Genomic DNA, 21,090 nt, shown 5'->3' on the forward strand with positions numbered 1-21,090 from the left:
ATATAATGTTCATGAAATTTGGAGAATGTTGTATGAACCAGAGTTTGTGTTTTTATTCTTACATAACACTCATGTATAATGTGCAGCATTAGGTATTCACATTGACCTCATCACAGGTTGTGGCTCTTCTTCTTCTACTTCTTGAAAAAAAAATCAGCACTCAGCAGTGGTTGCTGTTAAGAAACTGCCATAATATAAACACCACCCACACACACACACACACACACACACACACACACACACACACACACACACACACACACACACACACACAAACTGAAACACATTTTTCCCTGCATCCTTGATGCTTCCTTGTCTGCTCTTATGACTGCAGCAGCTTGACACCTGATAAGACGTCCAAAGAACATGCAGACTGCTGTCAGTATAATCTTCCATCAGCACTGATGTGACACCCCCCCCCCCCCCCATCTCCCCTCTCTCTCCCGTGCTGCAGTTGTTTTAAGGTTTTCTGCGTGTACAACAGTAAATAATTCATTGTCAGCGGCGCTGCCTACAGGTCCTGGTGCGGAGAGAGCAGCCTTGCTCGTCATTCCTGCAGTGTGCAATCTGGCAGCAGCTCCTGACAGAGACAGAGAGAGATTGCACAGATCCAGGGAAGCTGCAGAGCACCCACACCCACCGAGGATACACAGGGACTACCCTTACTCCCCCTCCTCCCTCATTTCCTTTCTCTCTTACCCATCCCCTATCTCTCTCCTTCTCTCTCTCTCTCTCTCTCTCTCTCTCTCATGCTGTCTCTCTCCACTCTGCGCCCAGCATTATCAGAACTGCTGTGGTTGTAGGCAGGCTGACCATCGCCTCTCAACAAGCTACTTGCCACTGAGGAGAAACTTCAAGAAGCTCCCTCACACAGCTTCCTTTCTCTCCCCCCCCCCACCCCCGTCTAAGGATGTTGGAGCTCGGAGCGAGATGGCTGAGGCTGATCTACTTGTCCCTCCTGTGTCTGTGTCTGTGCCTGCCAAGGGAATCAAACGCCAGGAGAGCTCCCAAGATACCCCGCTGTCCTACGACCTGCTCCTGTACCAAAGACAGTGCCTTCTGTGTGGATACCAAAGCTATCCCCAAGAGCTTCCCTCCTGGAATCATCTCTCTGTGAGTCCAAAAATTCATGCGTGTGCCTTTCACTCACCAAAAATCATCTTTTCTTAACCTGTATGAAGTGTCAGCAGTATGCAGGCTGGTACAGATGGCTACATCACTGATGTCACCCTCCATTATGTAATGATGCATAAAATCCCTACTACGCTCACCTAAAAGTGAATATAGGTATGTTTCCTGTTGATGTTTCCTTGATCCAGTGTGTGTTAGCATTGGCTGAAAGGTGTATACCAGCCAGTATTACATGATAAAAATAACAATGTCCCTCTGCTATATGCTGAACTTAGTTGAAGGGGCACAGCAGTAAAATCCTGTCGAGCTCCAGGGAAGAATACTAACAATAGATTCCCTATCTGGCTGCAGGAGACCTGCTTCTCCTCTCAGAGATTTAATCTTAAAGAGGGGACAGAGACACGCTCAATAAACAGTACATATAATGAAATGGAAGGATTAACATTTAATGGCATGGGGAGAAGGTTATGTCAAGATGCTCCCTTTCATTTCATATTGACCTCCCCGTCGCCCGTGGATTGAATATTGAGTTTAAACAGTCAAGGGAATTCAAGAGCACAGGCTGGTGGAGGTGGCCTCATTTTACAATGGAGAAGAGGTAAAGAAGTGAAGAAGGAAGTTATGTGTCCTAGATTTAGTCCTCCCTCATATCTAAACTGCAAGGACAGACGTGTGCTGAGACAGGAAGGACTTAAGAAGGAATAAAATTGACACGGTTCACGTTGGAAACAAGACATTTTCTCCCATGAAACACATGATGTCACACCCCTAAGCTTTGGCACTGCCTGCGTAAACTGCATTCTCACATCTAAAAGACACATCTGATGAGAACCGATGTTGTTTTTGTCTGGACAGGACCATGGTGAACGCAGCCTTCACTACAATCCCAGAGGGAGCTTTCTCGCACCTTCACCTCCTGCAGTTCCTGTGAGTGCTCCGACCCATACAACAGAGCCTTACTACGACCGTAAAAAACACCCTAAACTTTAGATTCAGTGTCTCTCTCACAGCCAGTTCAGCTTTCCCTATCTGAAAATACAGACACAACACTTTGTATCGCAGGTATGTTTTCATGCTGCTGATATTGTGGCGCACTCAGACTTCTTTTGTTTCGCAGTGACAATGAACGGACTTGAGCTACTAGAAATGAATGGTTATTGAAAACAGTGGTGACATAGCAGTAATAAGTGTAAAGTGGCTCTGTATCAGTGTCATTGCCAATGACTGACTCCGTTCAGTTGTGCCCTGCAGGACAAAGGGCTGTTTATCTCCTCAGATGCAATCATGAGCGTGTGTTCATGTGTGTGTGTGTGTGTGTAGGTCTGTGTGTGTTTGTGTATATTTGAAATGTATTTATCTCATTGTTCAGATCTGTAGCCTTAGTTATCATTATATAGTATGAATGGTTTAAGTTATTGAAACTACAAATAATTTATGATTGCAGGTTATTCACTTCTTTATCAAGCATCTATAAATTTGCCCCAAAACAAATGGGAAGCTTTTTTATTTTTAATTTTTTTTTAAAGATACTTGAAATGGCGATCAGTTGCTTCGATGGTTCCCTATAACTTCAGCAACATACAACCCATACAACATCGATGTGATTGTATCTTTGCTGCCTTCCTTCCACAGGCTCTTGAACTCCAACACATTCACTACAGTTTCTGATGATGCCTTTGCTGGTCTGTCTCACCTGCAGTACCTGTGAGTGCCTCACTTTACGCCACTGAATGCAAGATAATACTAAAATGATTTTGACTGAATTTAGTCTTCAAGAAAATAACATTTGCTATGTTGTGCTGTATTTTATTTTTGAAAAAAATTAAAATAAAATGTTCTACTCTGTATGCACTAAAAGAACCCCCCCCCCCCAAAAAAAAAACACACGTTCATTACTGATAAAATGGATCCTGAATGAAGTCAATACACTGAGGGGTTTTGCTGCTAAGGCCTAGCTTGGTCTGGTATGACCACAAGCTAATGTTCGAAAACTTTAAATAGCTATTGCTGTGTCTGACATCACTGAGTCAAATTGCTGACTGTGACTGTTTGTGCTACTCTTACATTATGGTTTAGCAATTACCACTGTACTATCAGTACCATTAGCCACTGCTGCAAAACAGTGACAAATGGGGATTTAAATAAATAAATAAATAAATAGTTAGTCTGAGTAGGTTTATTTGTCCATAAAGTGAATAAAATAAATGTGACTTAAGGCTGCACTGTAAGATTTCAGCGCTGGACTGCAGTATAGCAAAGAGTGCCAAAAGTAAAACTGAAAAAATAAATCCTCCTACAACAGCGAGCACACTGCATCTGTGGTGTGATAAGGCTGCACATACCATTCTTTGAATTGATGGGCTTTAGAAATTAGTTAGCTGATGGCTTGGAGTGTGCAGTGAGTGGCTCTGGCTGCAGCCCAGCCATCAGCTCTCTCTGCATCACTGCCACCACAGCCGCTACCCGTTGTGAATGCTAATAAAGTCATATTTTCATATCCAGCCAGCCACCTCCAGGATGTCTGCACGTCTTATATCCTCTACTATCAATAGACAATGCAAAGACGGGGCAGGATCAAATGGTGCTGACACGTAGACCTTTGTAACACTGCGCTGCACTCAGTGTCTCATTTTGATCACGTTAATCAAAGGCAAGAAATTAGCTTTTACCATTAATTTTACCATTAATTCTCTTACTTTTTTTTTGCAGCTAATGCAATGATTGTATTAGTGAACAGAATCTATCAAATACAAATGAAAAAGAGTAAAATGTTTCTCTGTATTGTCACATCTTCATTTGTTCCCAACTCAGACCTATTCTTTAGGATAGACAGGCCGTTACCTTGTCATTGTAACTGCACCACAGCTGCTATTACTGAAATAATGACTGCTTATACTCACACTCCTATTCTACCCACCACACACAGCACAAGCTCCTCTCCAAACAAAACTGACATTATATAACACTGGTTGAATTTCAGAGTTCGTCATCACTGTGTGATATTCAAGAGCTTTCTTCTCTTCTCAGGTTCATTGAGAACAATGACATCCAGGCTCTCTCAAAGTATACCTTTAGAGGACTCAAATCCCTGACTCACCTGTGAGTATTTTCTTCAGCTAATAGGATAGAGACACAGTTTCTGTTGCAATTACAGACTATACAAGCCAGACATTATGATAACTATTTCTTCTTTTTCCAGATCCCTATCAAACAACAACCTGCAGCAGCTGCCTAGAGATCTCTTCAAACACTTAGACATCCTCACAGATTTGTAAGTGTGCTGACGCTGAAATAAAAACAGTGGCTTGACATCCCGAGAGCTTTGACCCTACAATCTGTCACTACAAAACACTGGTTTGCCGGGGTTCCCCGTGGGTTTAGTGGACTACCACACTCGTGTGCAAAACTGTCTGGCTTGAGTGTGTGGTTTGGTTCTAATTCAATCTATGCTGATGCATTTATTTTGTCTGGTTTTCCTTCCTGGTAGGTTTTGAGGATTTATGTTTGAGCATTTTTTATTTAAACTGACACATTCTCTCATTCGTCTCTCTGTCACTCAGAGACCTGCGAGGGAACTCTTTCCGTTGTGATTGTAAAATCAAGTGGCTGGTAGACTGGATGGAGAAGACCAACACCTCAGTCCCTGCCATCTACTGCGCCAGCCCCTTTGAATTCCAGGGACGCAGAATCCACGACCTCGTGCCACGAGACTTCAGCTGCATCAGCGCAGGTTTTACTTAATCTCCTCTGAACATTACGCAGGCAGTGATATCATGGCATTACTTCTTGTTTTTCTATTTAATTCTTTCACTCTGGTTTTTCTTCCTACAGATTTCGCTGTTTATGAAACCTTCCCTTTCCACTCTGTGTCAGTGGAGTCCTATGAGTTCAATGGAGACCAGTTTGTGGCCTTTGCTCAGCCTGATTCAGGGTTCTGCACCGTGTATGTATGGGATCATGTGGAGATGGTCTTCAGAAGGTTTCACAACATTACCTGTAAGTTTCAGGCTACAAAGGTATAAAAACTGTACAATACCATGTTAAAAAAACTGAATTCTGATGTTTTGCTGGCCTCTGTGTGTCTGTCTTGCAGCTCGCTCGGCTGTGTACTGCAAACCAGTGGTGATAAACAACACACTTTACATGGTGGTGGCTCAACTTTTTGGTGGATCGCATATCTACAAGTGAGATTTAATCTTGCATACAGCCAGTGTGTTGTTGTCAACATTACCTTAAAGGAATAGTTAGACATTTTGGGAAATAGAGTTATTCACTTCTTTCTGAGAGTTAGTTACGAAGATTGATAGCACTCTCACATCTGTACAGTGAATATGTAGCTGAAGCTAGCAGGTGATTAGCTTAGCTTAACATAAAGACTGGAAACAGGGGGAAACCGTTAGCCTGGCTCTGTGCAAAGATACTGTAACAAAATCCACCCACTAGTACCTCTAAAGCTGAATAATTAACACGTTACATCTTTTTTGTTTAATCCATACAAAAACTGTGCAAGTGAAAAAATAAATAAATAATTTTTCCTTTTTACAGGGCATTATGTGCTGGACTATCTCTTAGCTGGGTGCAGTTTCCCCCTTTTTTCACTTTATGCTAAGCTAAGCTAACTGGCTGCTGGTTCTACGTTCATATTTACGGCACAGCTGTGAGAGTGGTATCAATCCTCTCATCTAACTCGCATCAAACAAGCAATTCAGCACGTTTCCCAAAATGTCAAACTATTCCTTTAATTGTGTAAAGCCTTAGGAATGATAAGACAACCTTTATGTTATCACAGGTGGGAAGAGGACCCACAGCGCTTTGTAAAGATCCAAGACATAGACACCACTCGAGTGAGGAAGCCCAACTTTGTGGAGACCTTCCAGCTGGATGAAGAATGGTACTTTGTAGTAGCAGACAGCTCCAAGGCAGGCTCCACCAGCATTTATCGCTGGAACAGCAATGGTTTCTACTCCCACCAGTCCCTCCATCCCTGGCATCGGGACACCCATGTGGAGTTCCTTGATGTTGCAGGAAAGCCTCACCTCATCCTCTCCAGCGCCTCTCAACCGCCAGTGGTTTACCAGTGGAGCCGAAGCCAGAAGCAGTTCGCCTTCTTCTCCCAAATCACAGAGCTGGCTGACGTGCAGATGGTTAAGCACTTTTGGGTGAGGAAAGTTCTTTACCTGTGCCTAACACGCTTCATTGGTGACTCCAAGATCCTCCGTTGGGAAGGGCAGCGTTTCATAGAGATCCAGACTCTCCCGTCTCGGGGCTCAATGGTAGTGTATCCTTTCACAGTGGGCCTCCGCCAGTACCTCATTCTTGGAAGTGATTTCTCCTTCTCCAGAGTATACTTGTGGGATGATCTCACTCAGCGCTTCCAGCCCTTCCAGGAGCTCAACATGAGAGCCCCGCGGGCGTTCAGCTTGGTATCCGTTGACAACAAGGACATTCTGCTGGCTGCCAGCTTCAAAGGCAACACCCTGGCCTACCAGCACCTGGTGGTGGATCTCAGTGCCAAGTAGACATGTGACTGTCAGAGAGGAAGAAGGCGTCTCTGAGCATATAGCAACATGTGCCAAATAAATGAAAGACTGCGAAATGTTTAAGCCATGTAACTAACGGTCTGCTGTTTCACCTGATGTTTTAAGCGAGGCAACTCATTTAATTACTAATCCCTTTTTATGCACTATCCCTCAACATCGGAATGAAAATGATCATATACAGCATCAGTAACATGCCAACATAAGCATCATGCCACTGTTGCATCACTGCTTCTGTTCTGCCAGCCACATGTCTAGGCCAATTCTTTTTTTAAAGTATTATGTTGTATATTGTACTTTACTAATGTGAAAATGATGTGCATGTGCATCTTCTGAATTATTCACTGGATGAGACTGGACATTATAACTGACTGTAAAACTATGAAGGTTTTGTAAGTTACACAGTGTAGTTTCTGTGTAGCATTTTGCATGACAAATGATATAACCATGTAAAACAAGCAATACTTACCATTGCAATACTTTAAACCCTTCATTATGTTTATCTTTATATATGAGATATCTTTGAATCTGGATTGGATTTAATGTTTGTTCTGCAATAATAACATGGGGTCAGAGCCAGCCTGTGGCATGAGCAAACTAAACAAGGGGCCCCAACATTAACTGAAAACTTAAACCTACTGAAGTCTTGCTCTGTTTATGTTTTTTCGAATTTAAGTTTTTATAGACATATTCCTTGATTTTGTTAGGGTGACCAAATCCCAAAATGTTGTTTCGTGTCATGACAATGACATTTTTTTCTGAAACGTGGCCAAAGATTTTGGGGATCTCAGTATATTTGGGGACTATAATTGATAACCAATTTGGGAGGCGTTTTACAAAATTTGGCGATTTGTGGGAACCATAACAAGATCAGAGAATTTAGAAGTTATGATTTTTTTATGTACAGTCACAAACTGTATTTAATTATTGCTGTGTAAATTTGCACATGGAAGAGTGTGTGGGAAGGCTGTATAATTAAAACCTGTTTATGGCCCTTAAAAAAATGTGTGTCCCATGTCTTATGGTTTTACAATTGCTTTTCAAAAAACAAACAACCCCCCCCCCTCCAAAAAAAAAAAAAAAAAAATCAACACCTAAAGTCACTACTAGTTTCTCTTATATTGCAGTATTAGGGGTCACGTCTATGTTTAATGATGATGATGGTGTATGATACCGTTTCATTGGTAGATTATACACCAAATGACAAAAATAATGCAGAAAAAAAGAAAATGGGCGGAAACAAGTGAAAAAAACGCTTGAAAACGGCTCAAATCTCATAGATGCGCATATAGGGCGCAAACACAACGCTCTTGAACAGAGTTGTAGGTGTGCGCTTGCTTTGGTTTCCGACGTGTCTGCGAGGGTGGAACTAACGTATTTTCACTGTGGGACAGACGACACCGCTTTCCCGCACGGCTCTGAATCATAAAGACGCCTACCACCGTATGTTGTTGTTGTTATGCGAAACGTTAGCTGGTGTTAGCTAAGTTTCAATGCATCATGGTGAAGTGAGGGTTTGCTTTGACAGCAGGCGGTGACATGCGAGCTGCTGCTCTGAATTCAGCCTCAACACACGGTATCTGAGCCTACACGTAATTTAACGTTAAGTTGTGCTATTTATTTCTGGTAAGAGTGGGGGCTGGTAGTGGCTCCTGCTAGCTAACAGAGCGTTAACGTGGTTGTAAACTAGCTAACGTTAGTTGCCAGACCTTCCTGGCCGATAGACGGGTTTAGCTTAAGTTTAGCTTCGGGTATTTTAAATGTCTAACTCCACCGAAATGACCCCGCCGCCTGACTGGGACGACGACGAGCGGATGAATTTTATGTTCTCCGACTTCAAGGAGAACCGAGATGTCAACACGACGGACTGGGACAGTAAGATGGACTTCTGGACGGCTCTGGTCGTAAAGAGCTGCAGGGACCGCGGCACCGTGTGCGTCAATCTGCAGGAGCTAAACAAGACCTTTAGGAGGAAGGAGAAATCACCGCTGGGCTTGGCGACTGTCCTCCAGTCCATGGCCAGGTGACTGTTGTTGTGTCTGCTCTGTCACTGCAGACTCTTCCTTTATGTCTGGGTCAGTCTGTTTACATTGCCTGTATTTTCACTGTGTGTCAGATGTGGGAAGATCCAGAGGGAGTCAGAGTTTGCTGCCAATGTGGACTGTGGCTGGCTGTCCTGGGGTGTCGGCCTGCTTCTGGTGAAGCCTCTGAAATGGACCTTTTCCACTCTGCTGGGAAGCGGCCGAGTCCCTTTGGAGGAGTCCTTTGTTGTCATTGAACTAGTGAAGGTTTGTTAAACTGACTGTCTCATAGGGGTGGGACTCAGATGTGTAATATTATCATGATACTTGAGCTGCCATGATTTTTGCATCACCACAGGTATTCTGGACACGCTTAAACTTGCAACCATTCTTATTATCTTATATTTTCCAGGAGAAAGCAACAGAATTACTCAGGGTCTACAGGAGCAGTGAATTTGCAAGCCGCTCCATCCTGTCATTTCAAGAGCTCTGTGCTCTCTCCTCTGATGTCTGTGTTGATGAGAGCACCATGTGCATGGCTCTCCTGCAGCTGCAGAGGGACAAACAAGTGATGGTTTCATTGCACGAAGGCGAGAAGGTGAAGTGTAATCCACCAGTCCAGAAACTGTTCATTCATAGTCTTTAGAGGCGTCTTATGCTGGTAATCGATCTGTGTTTTCTTTACAGATTGTTAAGTTTAGTCAGCCTGGGCAGGACCGCGTCTCTACAGTTAGTGATGTGGATATTGGCATCTACCAGCTGCAGCGCAGTGAGAAGCTGCTTGGAGAACGGGTGGAGAAACTGGGCCTTGAAGCTGACAAGTAAATCAACTCAAATATGAGCTTCATGTAGAATGATTACAATTGATTGATGATAGACTGTCAGGGTTTTCTAACCAATGCAGTTATTTTGAGCAAAGTCCATGTCGTTTATCATATTATATTATTATTATAGAGAATAACGTTTATGGTATATGATATAGTCTTAAATTGCTCCTGTTTTGGAATAACCAGTCCTTTATGCGCAACTTGATTCCTGAGCCATCCATTTCCAGGCATTGGAGTGTTAGCTATGCCAGATGGATTTCACTGCATTCAAAGAGTTCAGACAGTAAGACTCTGTGATTATTCCAAAAATTGCTTCATATTATCTTTGTGCAGGTGCAGAGAGGAGGCAAAGCTTCTGCTGTCGGAAGGGAAAAAATCACAGGTTACTACAAATGTTTAACTGTAAAAGCACAATTTCATATCCAGTATCCCATAGCAAGCAGTTCACTTGGTTACATTCACCGTCTGTTCCACAGGCTCTGAGGTGTTTGAGAGGCCGCAAGAGGGTAGAAAAGAGAGCAGACAACTTGTTTGCCAAACTGGAGACCATCAGAGGAATCCTGGACAGAATAGCCCAGTCACAGACTGATAAGATGGTAACACACCTCCCTCTGCCAACACTCTTTCTGTGAAGTTTGTCTGTAACCAAGTATGTTGTCAGTATTTAAAGTGTGTGCTGAACATGTCTTTAGGTTATGCAAGCATATCAGGCTGGAGTGTCTGCCCTCAGACTCTCTCTTAAGGATGTGACTGTGGAACGTGCTGAGAACCTTGTGGATCAAATTCAGGAGGTAGCTGTTTATTTGAAAACAATCACTTGTGTATTTTATTATTTCACTTGAATCTTACACATTAGCATTGTAATGTATCTTTTCTGTCTTACCACCAGCTATGTGACACCCAAGATGAGGTGAATCAGACTATATCCACTGGTGTGACCGGCGCAGGTATGCTAATCTGTCACTGCCATATATTTTATATAGTGTATTGTATATATGTGTATCAATGAGAGCCAAGTTTGTTATGGTTTTTTTTTTTTTATAGATGAAGACATAGATGAGTTGGAGGAAGAACTGAAATCTTTGTTGGACGAGTCAAAGCCAGATTCTATCTCAGGTTTACCTGAAGTTCCGACAAAACCGCTGCGACCCTCCCGGGAGCCGAGCCTCCCAGGTAACGACCTGCTCACCTCTCTCCCGGCTGTACCTTACAGCCACTTGAATGTTACTGATGAGCAGCTGGAGGAGGAATTGAATCAGTTAACACTTACAGATTCAGGTTTGCACTTCCAGATTTCTCTTTTTTTTTTTTTTCCTGTAATGGGCTTTAATATAAATGTTTTAAGTAACACATGGTCATGTCTCTGTCCAGGCTATCAACAGAAGAAAATTACATCGCCTGCTAAGAGGTTAGAGCCTGCACAGTGATGGCATCAGCAAAACATGGCAAGTTTCTGCATAAACATATCAACAAAAACAGTGTCACTGAAAACTTTTCTGTGAAACAGAACTCATAGAAGTTAAATAAATGTTCTAAATGAGCAATCGCTAAATCATAATTCTCAACGTTGTAAAGTAAGTATCAGGATGAAAACAAGGCACTTTCCTTCATTTAATGAAAATAAGAATGCCTTTACCGTGGAGGTGTGCCAAAAATATTTTTAACGATTATTTTTCTTTCATACATTAACAATAAATTAAATTTCATACATTTTTAACTTGAGAGCTTTCAGATCTGCTCTATCAACAAATATCTGAAGGATCTCAAGTCAAAAGTGAAGATTTTAAAATGTTTTTTGGTGTGCCGCCGCCACCACAAGGAATGCTTTTAATTTTATGGTATTTTTGACAAGATAAAGAGAAAAGCTGTATTTGTGGTTTATTGTGTGTTTATTGATGTTTGTAAAACGTCCCCCTTTGACAGTCCTGTAAAGTGTATTAAGTGGCCTTCTGAACTGTAAAAATCAACTTAAAGTAAACAGAATATTATGCCAAATGATTTATGACAACCATAAGTATATTTAGCCTCACTGCAACACATCTGTTAGAAGTGAGAAGCCTACCTGAAGTGAGTTTAACCAAATATGTTTCACAAAATAAAGTTTATTTTAATCATTTGTCTAGTATTGGTCTAGTCGTTTTTCTCCTCAAAATAACTAGCATGTGTTATCGGAGTATATACTGTACAGCTGCCACCAGGGGTCGCTATCAGTCATACAGATGATTCTGACTGAAACAGAATGAAATCAAATAAATATACTGAAGTTTTACGGATAGTTTTAAGACCAACCTCCCTGCTTTTAAAATCTAATTTCTTATATTTAGTCTTTATAAACTGGATCCATGTGAAGTAAAGCCAGATGAAAAAAGCTCTTCTACTGAATTGTGTCAATATTTGTACAGAATATCTGTGACTTAACCAAAATTTATACAAAATGAGAAGTTCAAGTTGAAAGTATTACACACAAATACTCTTCATACATTTACTCTGCATCTGTAGAGCAACTGAAAACCAGGACCTTTAAAAATCAATAATATGGTATTGGGAGTGTTAAAAAAAAATATTCTTGCAGCAGTGTCAGAACAGAGAGTTGAAACATGAAGAAGAGGTACATGTTGCGGATAATAAATATGTTAAACAGCTGAGAGGCAGAGACCAGTAAAAGCTGTTTCAGATGACTGAATATTCTAATCAAAATCTTCTTGGGGATGATAAAGGTAAGAAATTCAGATTTATTTATGTCTGCCAAGATTTACAAAGTGTTAGTATCTAATGCCTTTTTCCTTCGAGCCAGTTTAGAGTTTCTTTAGTAGTAATTTGATATCTAGATGGTAACTTTACTTTAGAATCTCTCAATAGTTTTTCTAATCAGGTGATCAATCCTGGTTCTGGTAGGTTCATAGGAGAGGCCTTTGTGTGTGAGAGACGTGATCTCAAAACCATTCATCAGTATTTGAGCAGTTTATTATCAGTTCAGGAAAAGGAATCCACAGACTTCATAATGAATCACTAAAATATTGAATTAAATTGTAGTGCTTGTGAGGCTTCCATCACTCAGCTTTGACTCTTTTTTACAAGAAAGACACACCGGTTGACCTACACACATATAAACAACCATAATGTGCCTTTTCAGTAACAGTAGACCCATCAGAGAGTTGGAACTGACGTTGTTGCCAAGAGACACTGTAATGTTATTAATATGATACTGAATGGTCACAATTCCCTTTCTTGATAAGCAGTTCTGAAGTGCACTTTAGTGAAACACTTCACCTCCACCTCATCCAGCCGAGCAGCTCAGTGGTCAGCAGGACTTGGCTTTCACATATAATGTCATTACTGTTCTTATCACACCCTCGTATCAGTAACTAATTGCAGCATTTGTTACAGAGGAGGCATTGAATGATCTGATGAGTATGAAAACCGTGTGAATCATATGCTTTTACAGCGCCCCGATCTCAACCAAACTGAACAGCTATGGGTGATTTTGAACAGAAGTCTTAGACTCTTGTGCTCTAACAAACATCACTGAGACATTACACGAGGGAATATCTTTTGGAGGAATGTTGCTCATCTCTTCAGTAGACTTCCACAGACTCGGGGTAAAAAGTCAAGCCACGGAGAACTGAAGTTGTTCAGGAGGCTTGTAATGACTAAAAACCTTGCTGAGACACTTCATGTAGTCTTTTCCTGATAATTGTGAAAAGTTTCACCCCTCAGTTTACACAGAAACCAGGTAACCAAACCAAAAAATTTTTGCTTTATTGTATTGATCGATATACTTCAAGGACAAGTGGTATTAATGTGAAAAGCAGAATATTAAGTGATTATAATAATTACCGTCGTGTGGGTGGTGCAGTAGCTACTGTAAATATGAGGTGCTCTTGTGTTCTCTAATAAACAATAAATTAAAAAAGAATTCATTACAAATGTACAGCCTTTATAAAGTACAGTTAATAATATCACAAAATCCTATTACAGCAGTGTTTTCAAAAATGCCCTTGTATCACAAATAACATCAGTAGATATTGTTTAAGCCAAAACTTAATTCTCTCAATGGCCTTCTCTCTCTGACACACACATGCTCTCTCTCTTACACATTCTCACACACACACAAACATACGCACTGTTCACCATCATTTCATACTGCATCCAAACATGTACACCGCTGCTGTTTGCGCCAGTCAACAGAAGCAAGGTGGAATTACAGGTCTTTCACCTTGACGACCAGCAAATTTCAATTGCACATAATGCGGATCGCACATACAGTAACGTTATTATACTGATATCACAAGAAGATGAAAGACATTTGGGTAGTATGAAGTTTAATAATTTCATTTCTATCCTATGCAGTGGCAGACATCTTGTTATATAGGTTGTTGTTTTGCCCAGACTGTTGCTGAAAAGACGGAGCAGACAGAGATATGTAGAGTTAACTATTAGCCATGACTACACTACACAGCTTTTGTATTGTTTAACCGGTCGAGCAGGCACTGATGCAGATATTTGGCTGAGAGTTTGTTGTATGCACCACATAAGACAGAATAAAGTGAGAGAGTCTAAGCAAAAAATCATTGTGTGTAATACAAGAGCTCAATGGGTTGTAATTAAGAAACATTTGGCATGCTTTATAGTAGTCCTTTCTACTATATATTAAGAAAAACAAAAGTTTTTATGGAATACCATAAACAAAATGATAATTTTATCATTTCTTTTATATTGCAGTGTTGCGTAAAAAGCAGGTTACACAGTGGGTCAGGCTCCTTCCTGCTGCTGCAGTGTAGTGTGTATACAGTAGATATGTGTGTGTGTTTATGTGCATGTTAGCATTGCAGTATTAAACTGTCCTGTCGGCTCCCGAGCGTTTCCGCACAACCTTCTCCTCATTGACCTGGTCCACTGCCAGTGTCTCCAGCTCTGCTTGCGGTGGGGCCAGGGGAGGGGTGCCATGTGGAATGCGGTGCGCCACACCCACATGAGCCCTGTACTGACGGTCTCGAGCGGGGCTGTGACGAGGGCTGGCCGTAGCACCCAGGGGAGGAACGGGGGAGCGCTCAGAGGCAATGGGAGGGATGACGGCGGGCCGTTCACGCACTACCTGTGGCTCAGGAGACTCTCTCCCAGCCTGCAGGAAGGGTGTGGGGTCAGGCATGGCATCGACCGTCTCCCGCAAAACCACCCGCCTCCCATCTGGGCCGAGCCGGTACACCTCTGTCAACTCCGGGTGAAGAGGCTGGGAGAGGCTCTTCTTCATGCGACGACGTGGCGTTTCAGGCTGTCTGTCCTTGGCTGGAGGAGGCGTGGGCTTGTAGGAGGTGACTGGACTGACGTTGGGGCTGGCCTCAGAGGAGCTGCCAGCCAACAGCTTCTTCTTAGTGGCGTGAAGTTGTGAGGTAAGGTAAGCAATGGTGCTTGCTCTCTGCTCGAGCTCCCCAGACAAAACGGCCAGTTTATGGCTCTTCATCTTAAGCTCCTCCAAATACTTCTTCTCCCTCTCCTTGATGGTGTTTTCCAGGACGGAGATCATGGCGTTTTTCTGCTCCAGGTCCCTGAGCAGCTCTGTGTTCTCCTCCTCCTTCTTTTTCAACTGGGCCTCAAGCTCCTCACACCTCCTTTGCAGCTCCCTGCAACGGACCTCACTGCTGTCTGCACACACAATAAAAGGCAGTTAAATCAGCATCCCTGACATGTATGCACAGATGCATACTTGTAGTAAACAGCAAACATAAGTACACATAAATGAGTGCACACAAGAAATACACACCCAGAGACACACATCTCCCCAGACTGGACTAATCATTAGTGCATTAAGTGCAGACACTGAGTATGGACGGTCTGTCAGCTGACAGAGACAGTATGATCCTATGGGGACTCATCTGCAGTGGGCAGAGAGCTCCAGTCTCACATTACAGCTTTGTAAACAGCAAGGGCACTGCTCTCCTCTGACCTTCATCACTGCTGCCCCCACTCTGCCCTGCCCCACCCAGTTGTAGCCAATACAGCCACATCTGCATGTGTGCAGAATTAAAATACATTTTCTGTACTATGTATATAAATATGTGTGTATAACCAACTTTTCGATGTCTGGTTTACATTTACATTTCCCAAACTCAGTCTTCTATCAAGCTCAGGGAGGGGTACAAAACTGAGTGTTGCTTTCCCTTAATTTTTCAAAGGAGGGGCTTGTAAATTTTCACCCCAGCTGGAGCAGCTGAGCTCTGCTGCGCTAAGCAGGTTGCAGGCTGTGCATTAGTGCTGTGACAGATAATCTCATTTCCTGCACTCCAATCTCTGAGATGTCCCACACTAACATGATAGTGCCTCTAACTGGAGGCCCTAACAACATTGCTCAGATCTGGGCCAGCCATGTTAGAAAGCTTATAACTTGCTGTGACCCTGGTGAGATCCAACATGCTTCCTGTGCAGTTGCACTCATCAGTGAGGTCATCAGTAGCCTGAAAATAAATTAAACTGCATGCCGCCTGTTAGTGGCCTCGCTGACTGTATTACGCTGTACGTCAAGTCAGTATAAAGACAGTGGAGCCAGGCCTGAATCAAAGTGTTGTGACTCCAAGTCATGGCCATGGTAACGTGGGGGGAGGGGCAGTTGGCAATGAGCAGTGGGAGCACTAATGAACAGTGGGGAGTCCCACAATGCAATGCTTCCTGGGTGGGACATTGTTACCAGGAAACAGACAGAGCCCTCTTCTCTCAGGCCTGTCCTCTGACACAGACCTCTGTTTCTGCAGGAAACACAGATTTATAGCCCTGACTGTTGAAGAGTTTGTCTGCTGCTGTGTACCTTCACAATTTGAAACACTTGAGTGTAAAAATAAAAACTGTACTCTGAGATATTACTAGCATTATTAAACCAAATGGCAAGAATAAAGATTTTATACAAGTAACTGAAGTATTTCTAAGTCAATCTAATTCAACACAGGGCAACAGGTTTTAAAACAGAATTCATGAATTATACTGTATCGTTATATAAATTGCATAAGAGTAATACTCGTTAATATTAATGACACCAGACATTGAATGTCCCCGGTAAAACTGACATGCATGTGTACTATACAGTATGATGGATGCTTACCTGAGGGATCAGAGCTTCTCACAGTGAGCTCATATGTCAGGTCTGTGAAAAAAGGAGAGGGTTACTCACATTTCTGCGTCACATGATGTTCCAACAGAGCAGTTATCAAACAGCACACTCCTCAAACAGCCTAACTAGCAGCAAAGCATGTTTGTGGAAAACATGTCAGTGCTTTCCATATGGTGGAGCGTTAGTTTAACAAGATTAGTGAGAGTTCCATGTTAGCTTTGGTGCCAGGTTCACCAAGGATATGCATAATCAGGGCTAAAGCATACAGTGTCCTGTTTTTCTTTAATCTCGGCGACCATCTTGCTTTCCTTTGGAAGAGAGTATATCTATTACTGATGATCGATACACATTTTTTCTGTGTGGCATCACTACAGTGCAGGGTGTACTCACTAATGCTTGAGTGCATTTCCCGTAAGTCATCAAATTCTCTCTAAAAGGCTTAATAGTGGCACCACAGCACCTTGTTGACTTTTGGTACAAAATATACATTTAGGTTGTAGAATACCAGGATCATTATTAACATTTATTACTTGTGCTGCTGTATTCAGATATCCTCTATGAAGATCTTGAAGATCCTACTGGTTTTCCACAGCTGCATGAAGAGAAGACTGTAGGTATTTGAGGCCGTGCTCACCTGTGCACTGCTGTTGTAATCTGCGGATCTCAGCGTGTAGCCCCTTCAACGTGTTGGCATGGTCCTGCTGGAGAAACAGCAGGTTTTTCTGTGCACTGTGCAGCTGATTTTCCAGGGTAACATTTGCTGATGCCATGGCTGATAATCTTCGGACACACACCAGCCTTGCAACCTCCAGACAGAGACGACAGAAAACAAGGAGAGAGACAAAGGAGAGAGAGGACGATAGATTAACAAATCAACTCATCTGGTAAACAGGCCGTTATTCTCACCCTTTTGCACGTAAGCATCTGGGTTTTGGGATGCGCTCCAACTATGCTCTGACTGCAAACTGGTCCAACTCAATTTGCTTTAGAAGACAGATTGAACTAATCACTATACGATAATAACATTGAAATTCATCCAGACTGGAGGCCATGTGGCTCCTCATCTAATCAACCAACAGTAAAAATTGTACGCTGAAGAAAAAGCAAAGATCCACATTTATTTTTGTGCAGAATACGTGCGAAGGCTCTCATTGTTATTCAGGCTTGAGTCAATGCTAGAGTACGATTTTATAGAGAAGTCACCATAAGTAGACACACAGTTTTTATTTGCTGTAATTAGCAACCAATCACTGAAATTAAGCTATTGATTTAAAGCCTGAGAGTGAGTGGTCAGCGCCTTCAAAACACAGACATCTGAAAGGTAACCATTATCTAATATACCCTAATCTAATCTACACTCTATTTTATAATTTTATTAGGGCATCCAGTGGAAATACTCTTCGTTGGCACATTAGATACATAAGAAAATAAGAAAATAAGGTCCAATTCTTACAATGGAATTAAAGTGTTAAATTAGAAAGGTCTAAAATATAAAATACTCTTTCAGGTATATATGCTCTAACTTCTTTCTAGCTTCTCTTCACATGGTAAAAATCCAAGCTGGACACACTGATAGACATCACATTGACACTGGGTGTGGCATGGAGGTGGCCAGTCTTGAGCAAGCTTTTTCCTTCTCTGCCTTGCCCCACCTTCCTCTTCCCTCCCTTCACTGGATGTCCTTGTCTTCAGAGCCAAACCAGAGAGAGAGAGAGAGAGAGAGAGAGAGAAGCAATCTTTCAGTCCCAACATCTCCACCCTCCATCAGACATCTGTACTGGGCTGAGAGTTGAGAGCACATTGATCCCTGTGAAACACCCCTCCTGAGTGCAGATAAAGCTTCTCCCTGCATACATCAGTGTGCTTGAATAAAACATCCCAGAGCTTCTCACTCTTACATCATCAGCTCGCTAGCATGAATAATATATCCCATGTCACTTTGCCGGACACACTGCCCAGTTAAAGAAGTTGTCTGTGTTTGTTTTTTTTTTCATTTCTTACACAGGAAAAGGAAGGCATGTGATAACCAAAACACTGGCTGGTAATCACAAATAGAGCCAGTGATGTGTCATAAAGGATGAAGAGATAATCTATTATTGATGAGTAATGTGGTGTCCTTCCAGTAAACCCTGTGCTGCAAGCATATCACTCATCCCATCCCTTTCCTAGAATAGCTTTTCAGTTGCAAAGACATCACCTCAGCCAACTTCACAACATGGCTCATGCCATATCATGGAGGTGACAGTGGTACAAAGTGAGTCCAGAACTTCAGGTAATTAAAAAGACAATAAAGTTGATCTATCTTTGTTCAGAGACAATGTAGCCTGACATCAGTTGCTATGTCTGTTTTAAAAGACAGAGATTAATGTCAAACCAGCATAAGGTGTTCTTCCACCTTTCATGCCTTGCTTTTCATAATACACAAACCAGCATTTCCCCAAACATAAGAACATAAATAATCAATGAACTGCAGCAGCATGAAACACTAGCTAGTAGCTACCATCCTCAGCTACAACAAGAGCTTAGCAGTCAATGTTCAGCTGTTTCAGTTTCTTTGCACACAAATGTCGATACTTCATCTTTGGTTTTGACTATGTGGACTGTGGCTTTTCTTCGCATATGTTCATTAAATTTGTTGGTAGCATTTTAGGGGAAAACACACCCTGGAATAATCAACCTATTCAACATCTAACGCCTACCACGTCAACAATAATAATAATTGTGGGTAAACAGATAGACAATTCAGGCTAAATCAGTTTAAGCATTACAAACATTGGCTACAGTTGTATCAGGATATAAAGCTACGTGTTAGCCGGCGGGGACGCTTGATACTTTCCACGGCACTTTCAATTTCAGCACCTGCATTGCGGACAGCACCCCAAACCCAGAGCTCACATTAAACCGCTGCTGGTCCTGGCAGCAGCTGCCAGAGGCTCATTACTTCACACAAACGTTATTGTAAAGCTTCAACCAGTGAGATCATTCGGGACATGACCTTCTTTAACATTATCTAACAAAATGTTAGTGGTCGTAAATCCGGGGCCTGGCGAGCGGTGCCTATGAACGACTTCAAAACATTTCACTTCCCGTTGTTGTTTGGTGACCTGATGTATTGTAGGATGCCATTTCCTACGGTCATCACAAAGAATGTCCTTGCAGCTAATGGTATGTACTGCTGCTGTCCAGGGAGGAGCTGTCCAGTTTCAGGAACCGCAAACATGCTAGCCCTGATACATGCTATTCTCTGTTGAATGGGGAAAACGTCACACCACACTCCCTTTACAATCCGACACCCAAACAATCGCCTGCTAAACACAAAGGGAAATGTACCAGTAGTAGAATATGAATATTTTTTATTGCATTGTGGAGATGTTCTTATAAATTCGGCATACATTGAATCCTCCAAGTAGGGTTTCTTCATATTAGCAGTTGCCACCCTCGTATTCAATGATTTAAGATTTTTCTATCGAAGAACAGGAATAACAGACAAACCCATTATTACAGTTAAAATGTCACTTAAGTCCACCTACTTGGACAAAAGCCGAATTGAAAATTGTCTGCAAAGATAAGCAAAATTATATAAAATTGCGATTTTTTTCTGAAACACCCTCTTCAAACAGGGGAAGTATGTATGAGGCTTTAATTGTGCTAGCCTCACTGAACAGCTAACGAGGCTACAACAGCCCATTATCTTGTGGACAGCTTACCTTATGGCTAAAAATAGGCGTCCGTCGAATATCTTATAAAAGGTTGTAAACTGTAGTTGAACAGACAAGCCACACCGGCTAAGTGCGTTCCGCCTTGCGGGGCATGTCGGTGATGCTGTCAAGGGCTCGCCTTGGTCGGGTGAGAGCGGAGGGTAACTGTGTCAGTATCCTCTCATCTCCCTGAGCTACTAGACAAAATAAAGCGATGCATCATGGGAAATCAGGGGAAATTATTTCCAGCATTCAAAAACGACTATTTCTAACCGTGTCTATCAACATAGGAATTTAGATTTAGAACTTGAATTTAAAAAAAAAAAGAATGACAACATAAGTGGTAAAATGGCTTTTACCAGCCTTATATGAGATGAAATGTAGAAGTATCAGGGACGTGCTACGGTTTTCATTGACCAGCGTCATCACCATAGCAACAGAATGTGTCACCTGTTTAGTAGTGATGCATTCACGCCACCTAGTGACAGCTTCGGAATGTAGGCTTTCTGGAATAAGTGAGTTTCCTAGTATTTTTTAACATTTACTACACTGTATCTAGGTGTCAGATTTAATGTCCATCTTGTGCCAAACTGCCTGGATGAAGTAAATTAATGAGAATAGATTAAAGCTGCTGGACAGGGTCCAGCTAGTGGACAGCAGAGGGGAGTGTTGCTCTTCAGTGGAAGTGAAGGGATCGTCCAATAGCAAACTGGGGACACTCCTTCACATGAAACACTGCTCTGTCTTAGTTCAACCACACACCACAGACGGTGGCTT

General features: G+C 42.2%; 3 protein-coding genes across 6 annotated transcripts; 2 read left to right on the top strand and 1 right to left on the bottom strand.

The window, feature by feature from the left end:
- Positions 1-543: 543 nt before the first annotated feature.
- Positions 544-7,686, top strand: lgi3 (leucine-rich repeat LGI family, member 3). The gene is made up of 9 exons (XM_056375396.1): positions 544-1,113; positions 1,987-2,058; positions 2,764-2,835; positions 4,159-4,230; positions 4,331-4,402; positions 4,692-4,861; positions 4,963-5,127; positions 5,225-5,315; positions 5,921-7,686. The coding sequence occupies exons 1-9, from the start codon at positions 911-913 to the stop codon at positions 6,648-6,650; spliced, it is 1,647 nt and encodes a 548-aa protein (XP_056231371.1). The 5' UTR covers positions 544-910; the 3' UTR covers positions 6,651-7,686.
- Positions 7,687-8,059: 373 nt separating this feature from the next.
- On the top strand, positions 8,060-11,632 carry chmp7 (charged multivesicular body protein 7). Of its 2 annotated transcripts, none has more exons than XM_056376350.1 (10): positions 8,060-8,691; positions 8,785-8,956; positions 9,102-9,287; positions 9,377-9,510; positions 9,850-9,898; positions 9,993-10,112; positions 10,209-10,307; positions 10,406-10,463; positions 10,561-10,689; positions 10,888-11,632. In XM_056376350.1, exons 1-10 carry the CDS (start codon positions 8,429-8,431, stop codon positions 10,941-10,943), a joined length of 1,266 nt encoding a protein of 421 aa, XP_056232325.1. In that variant the 5' UTR covers positions 8,060-8,428; the 3' UTR covers positions 10,944-11,632. The 2 variants fall into 2 exon arrangements, with proteins under 2 accessions (XP_056232325.1, XP_056232324.1); XM_056376349.1 differs by having other exon boundaries at positions 8,064-8,691; positions 10,561-10,794.
- Positions 11,633-12,462: 830 nt separating this feature from the next.
- On the bottom strand, positions 12,463-20,512 carry ccdc92 (coiled-coil domain containing 92). Of its 3 annotated transcripts, XM_056377385.1 has the most exons (5): positions 20,323-20,512; positions 18,186-18,301; positions 17,250-17,421; positions 16,607-16,648; positions 12,463-15,159 (listed from the first exon to the last, which is right to left on the bottom strand). In XM_056377385.1, exons 3-5 carry the CDS (start codon positions 17,383-17,385, stop codon positions 14,351-14,353), a joined length of 987 nt encoding a protein of 328 aa, XP_056233360.1. In that variant the 5' UTR covers positions 17,386-17,421; positions 18,186-18,301; positions 20,323-20,512; the 3' UTR covers positions 12,463-14,350. The 3 variants fall into 3 exon arrangements, with proteins under 3 accessions (XP_056233360.1, XP_056233358.1, XP_056233361.1); XM_056377383.1 differs by lacking the exon at positions 18,186-18,301; XM_056377386.1 differs by lacking the exon at positions 20,323-20,512 and having other exon boundaries at positions 18,186-20,312.
- Between the last annotated feature and the right edge of the window lie 578 nt (positions 20,513-21,090).

This window comes from Seriola aureovittata, chromosome 5 (genome assembly GCF_021018895.1).
Source record: "Seriola aureovittata isolate HTS-2021-v1 ecotype China chromosome 5, ASM2101889v1, whole genome shotgun sequence".
Classification (NCBI taxonomy): Eukaryota; Metazoa; Chordata; class Actinopteri; order Carangiformes; family Carangidae; genus Seriola; species Seriola aureovittata.

Bases quoted from the DNA above. Each gene is read 5' to 3' on its own strand.
- lgi3 (XM_056375396.1), top strand. From the start codon at position 911: ATGTTGGAGCTCGGAGCGAGATGGCTGAGGCTGATCTACTTGTCCCTC. The intron at 4,403-4,691 runs GTAAGTGTGCTG...TCTGTCACTCAG, and splicing joins TTAGACATCCTCACAGATTT to AGACCTGCGAGGGAACTCTT. The intron at 5,128-5,224 runs GTAAGTTTCAGG...TCTGTCTTGCAG, and splicing joins AAGGTTTCACAACATTACCT to CTCGCTCGGCTGTGTACTGC.
- chmp7 (XM_056376349.1), top strand. From the start codon at position 8,429: ATGTCTAACTCCACCGAAATGACCCCGCCGCCTGACTGGGACGACGAC. The intron at 8,692-8,784 runs GTGACTGTTGTT...ACTGTGTGTCAG, and splicing joins GTCCTCCAGTCCATGGCCAG to ATGTGGGAAGATCCAGAGGG. The intron at 10,795-10,887 runs GTTTGCACTTCC...GTCTCTGTCCAG, and splicing joins GTTAACACTTACAGATTCAG to GCTATCAACAGAAGAAAATT.
- ccdc92 (XM_056377383.1), bottom strand. From the start codon at position 17,385: ATGGCATCAGCAAATGTTACCCTGGAAAATCAGCTGCACAGTGCACAG. The intron at 16,649-17,249 runs GTGAGCACGGCC...CTTTTTTCACAG, and splicing joins ATTACAACAGCAGTGCACAG to ACCTGACATATGAGCTCACT. The intron at 15,160-16,606 runs GTAAGCATCCAT...TTGTGTGTGCAG, and splicing joins GAGAAGCTCTGATCCCTCAG to ACAGCAGTGAGGTCCGTTGC.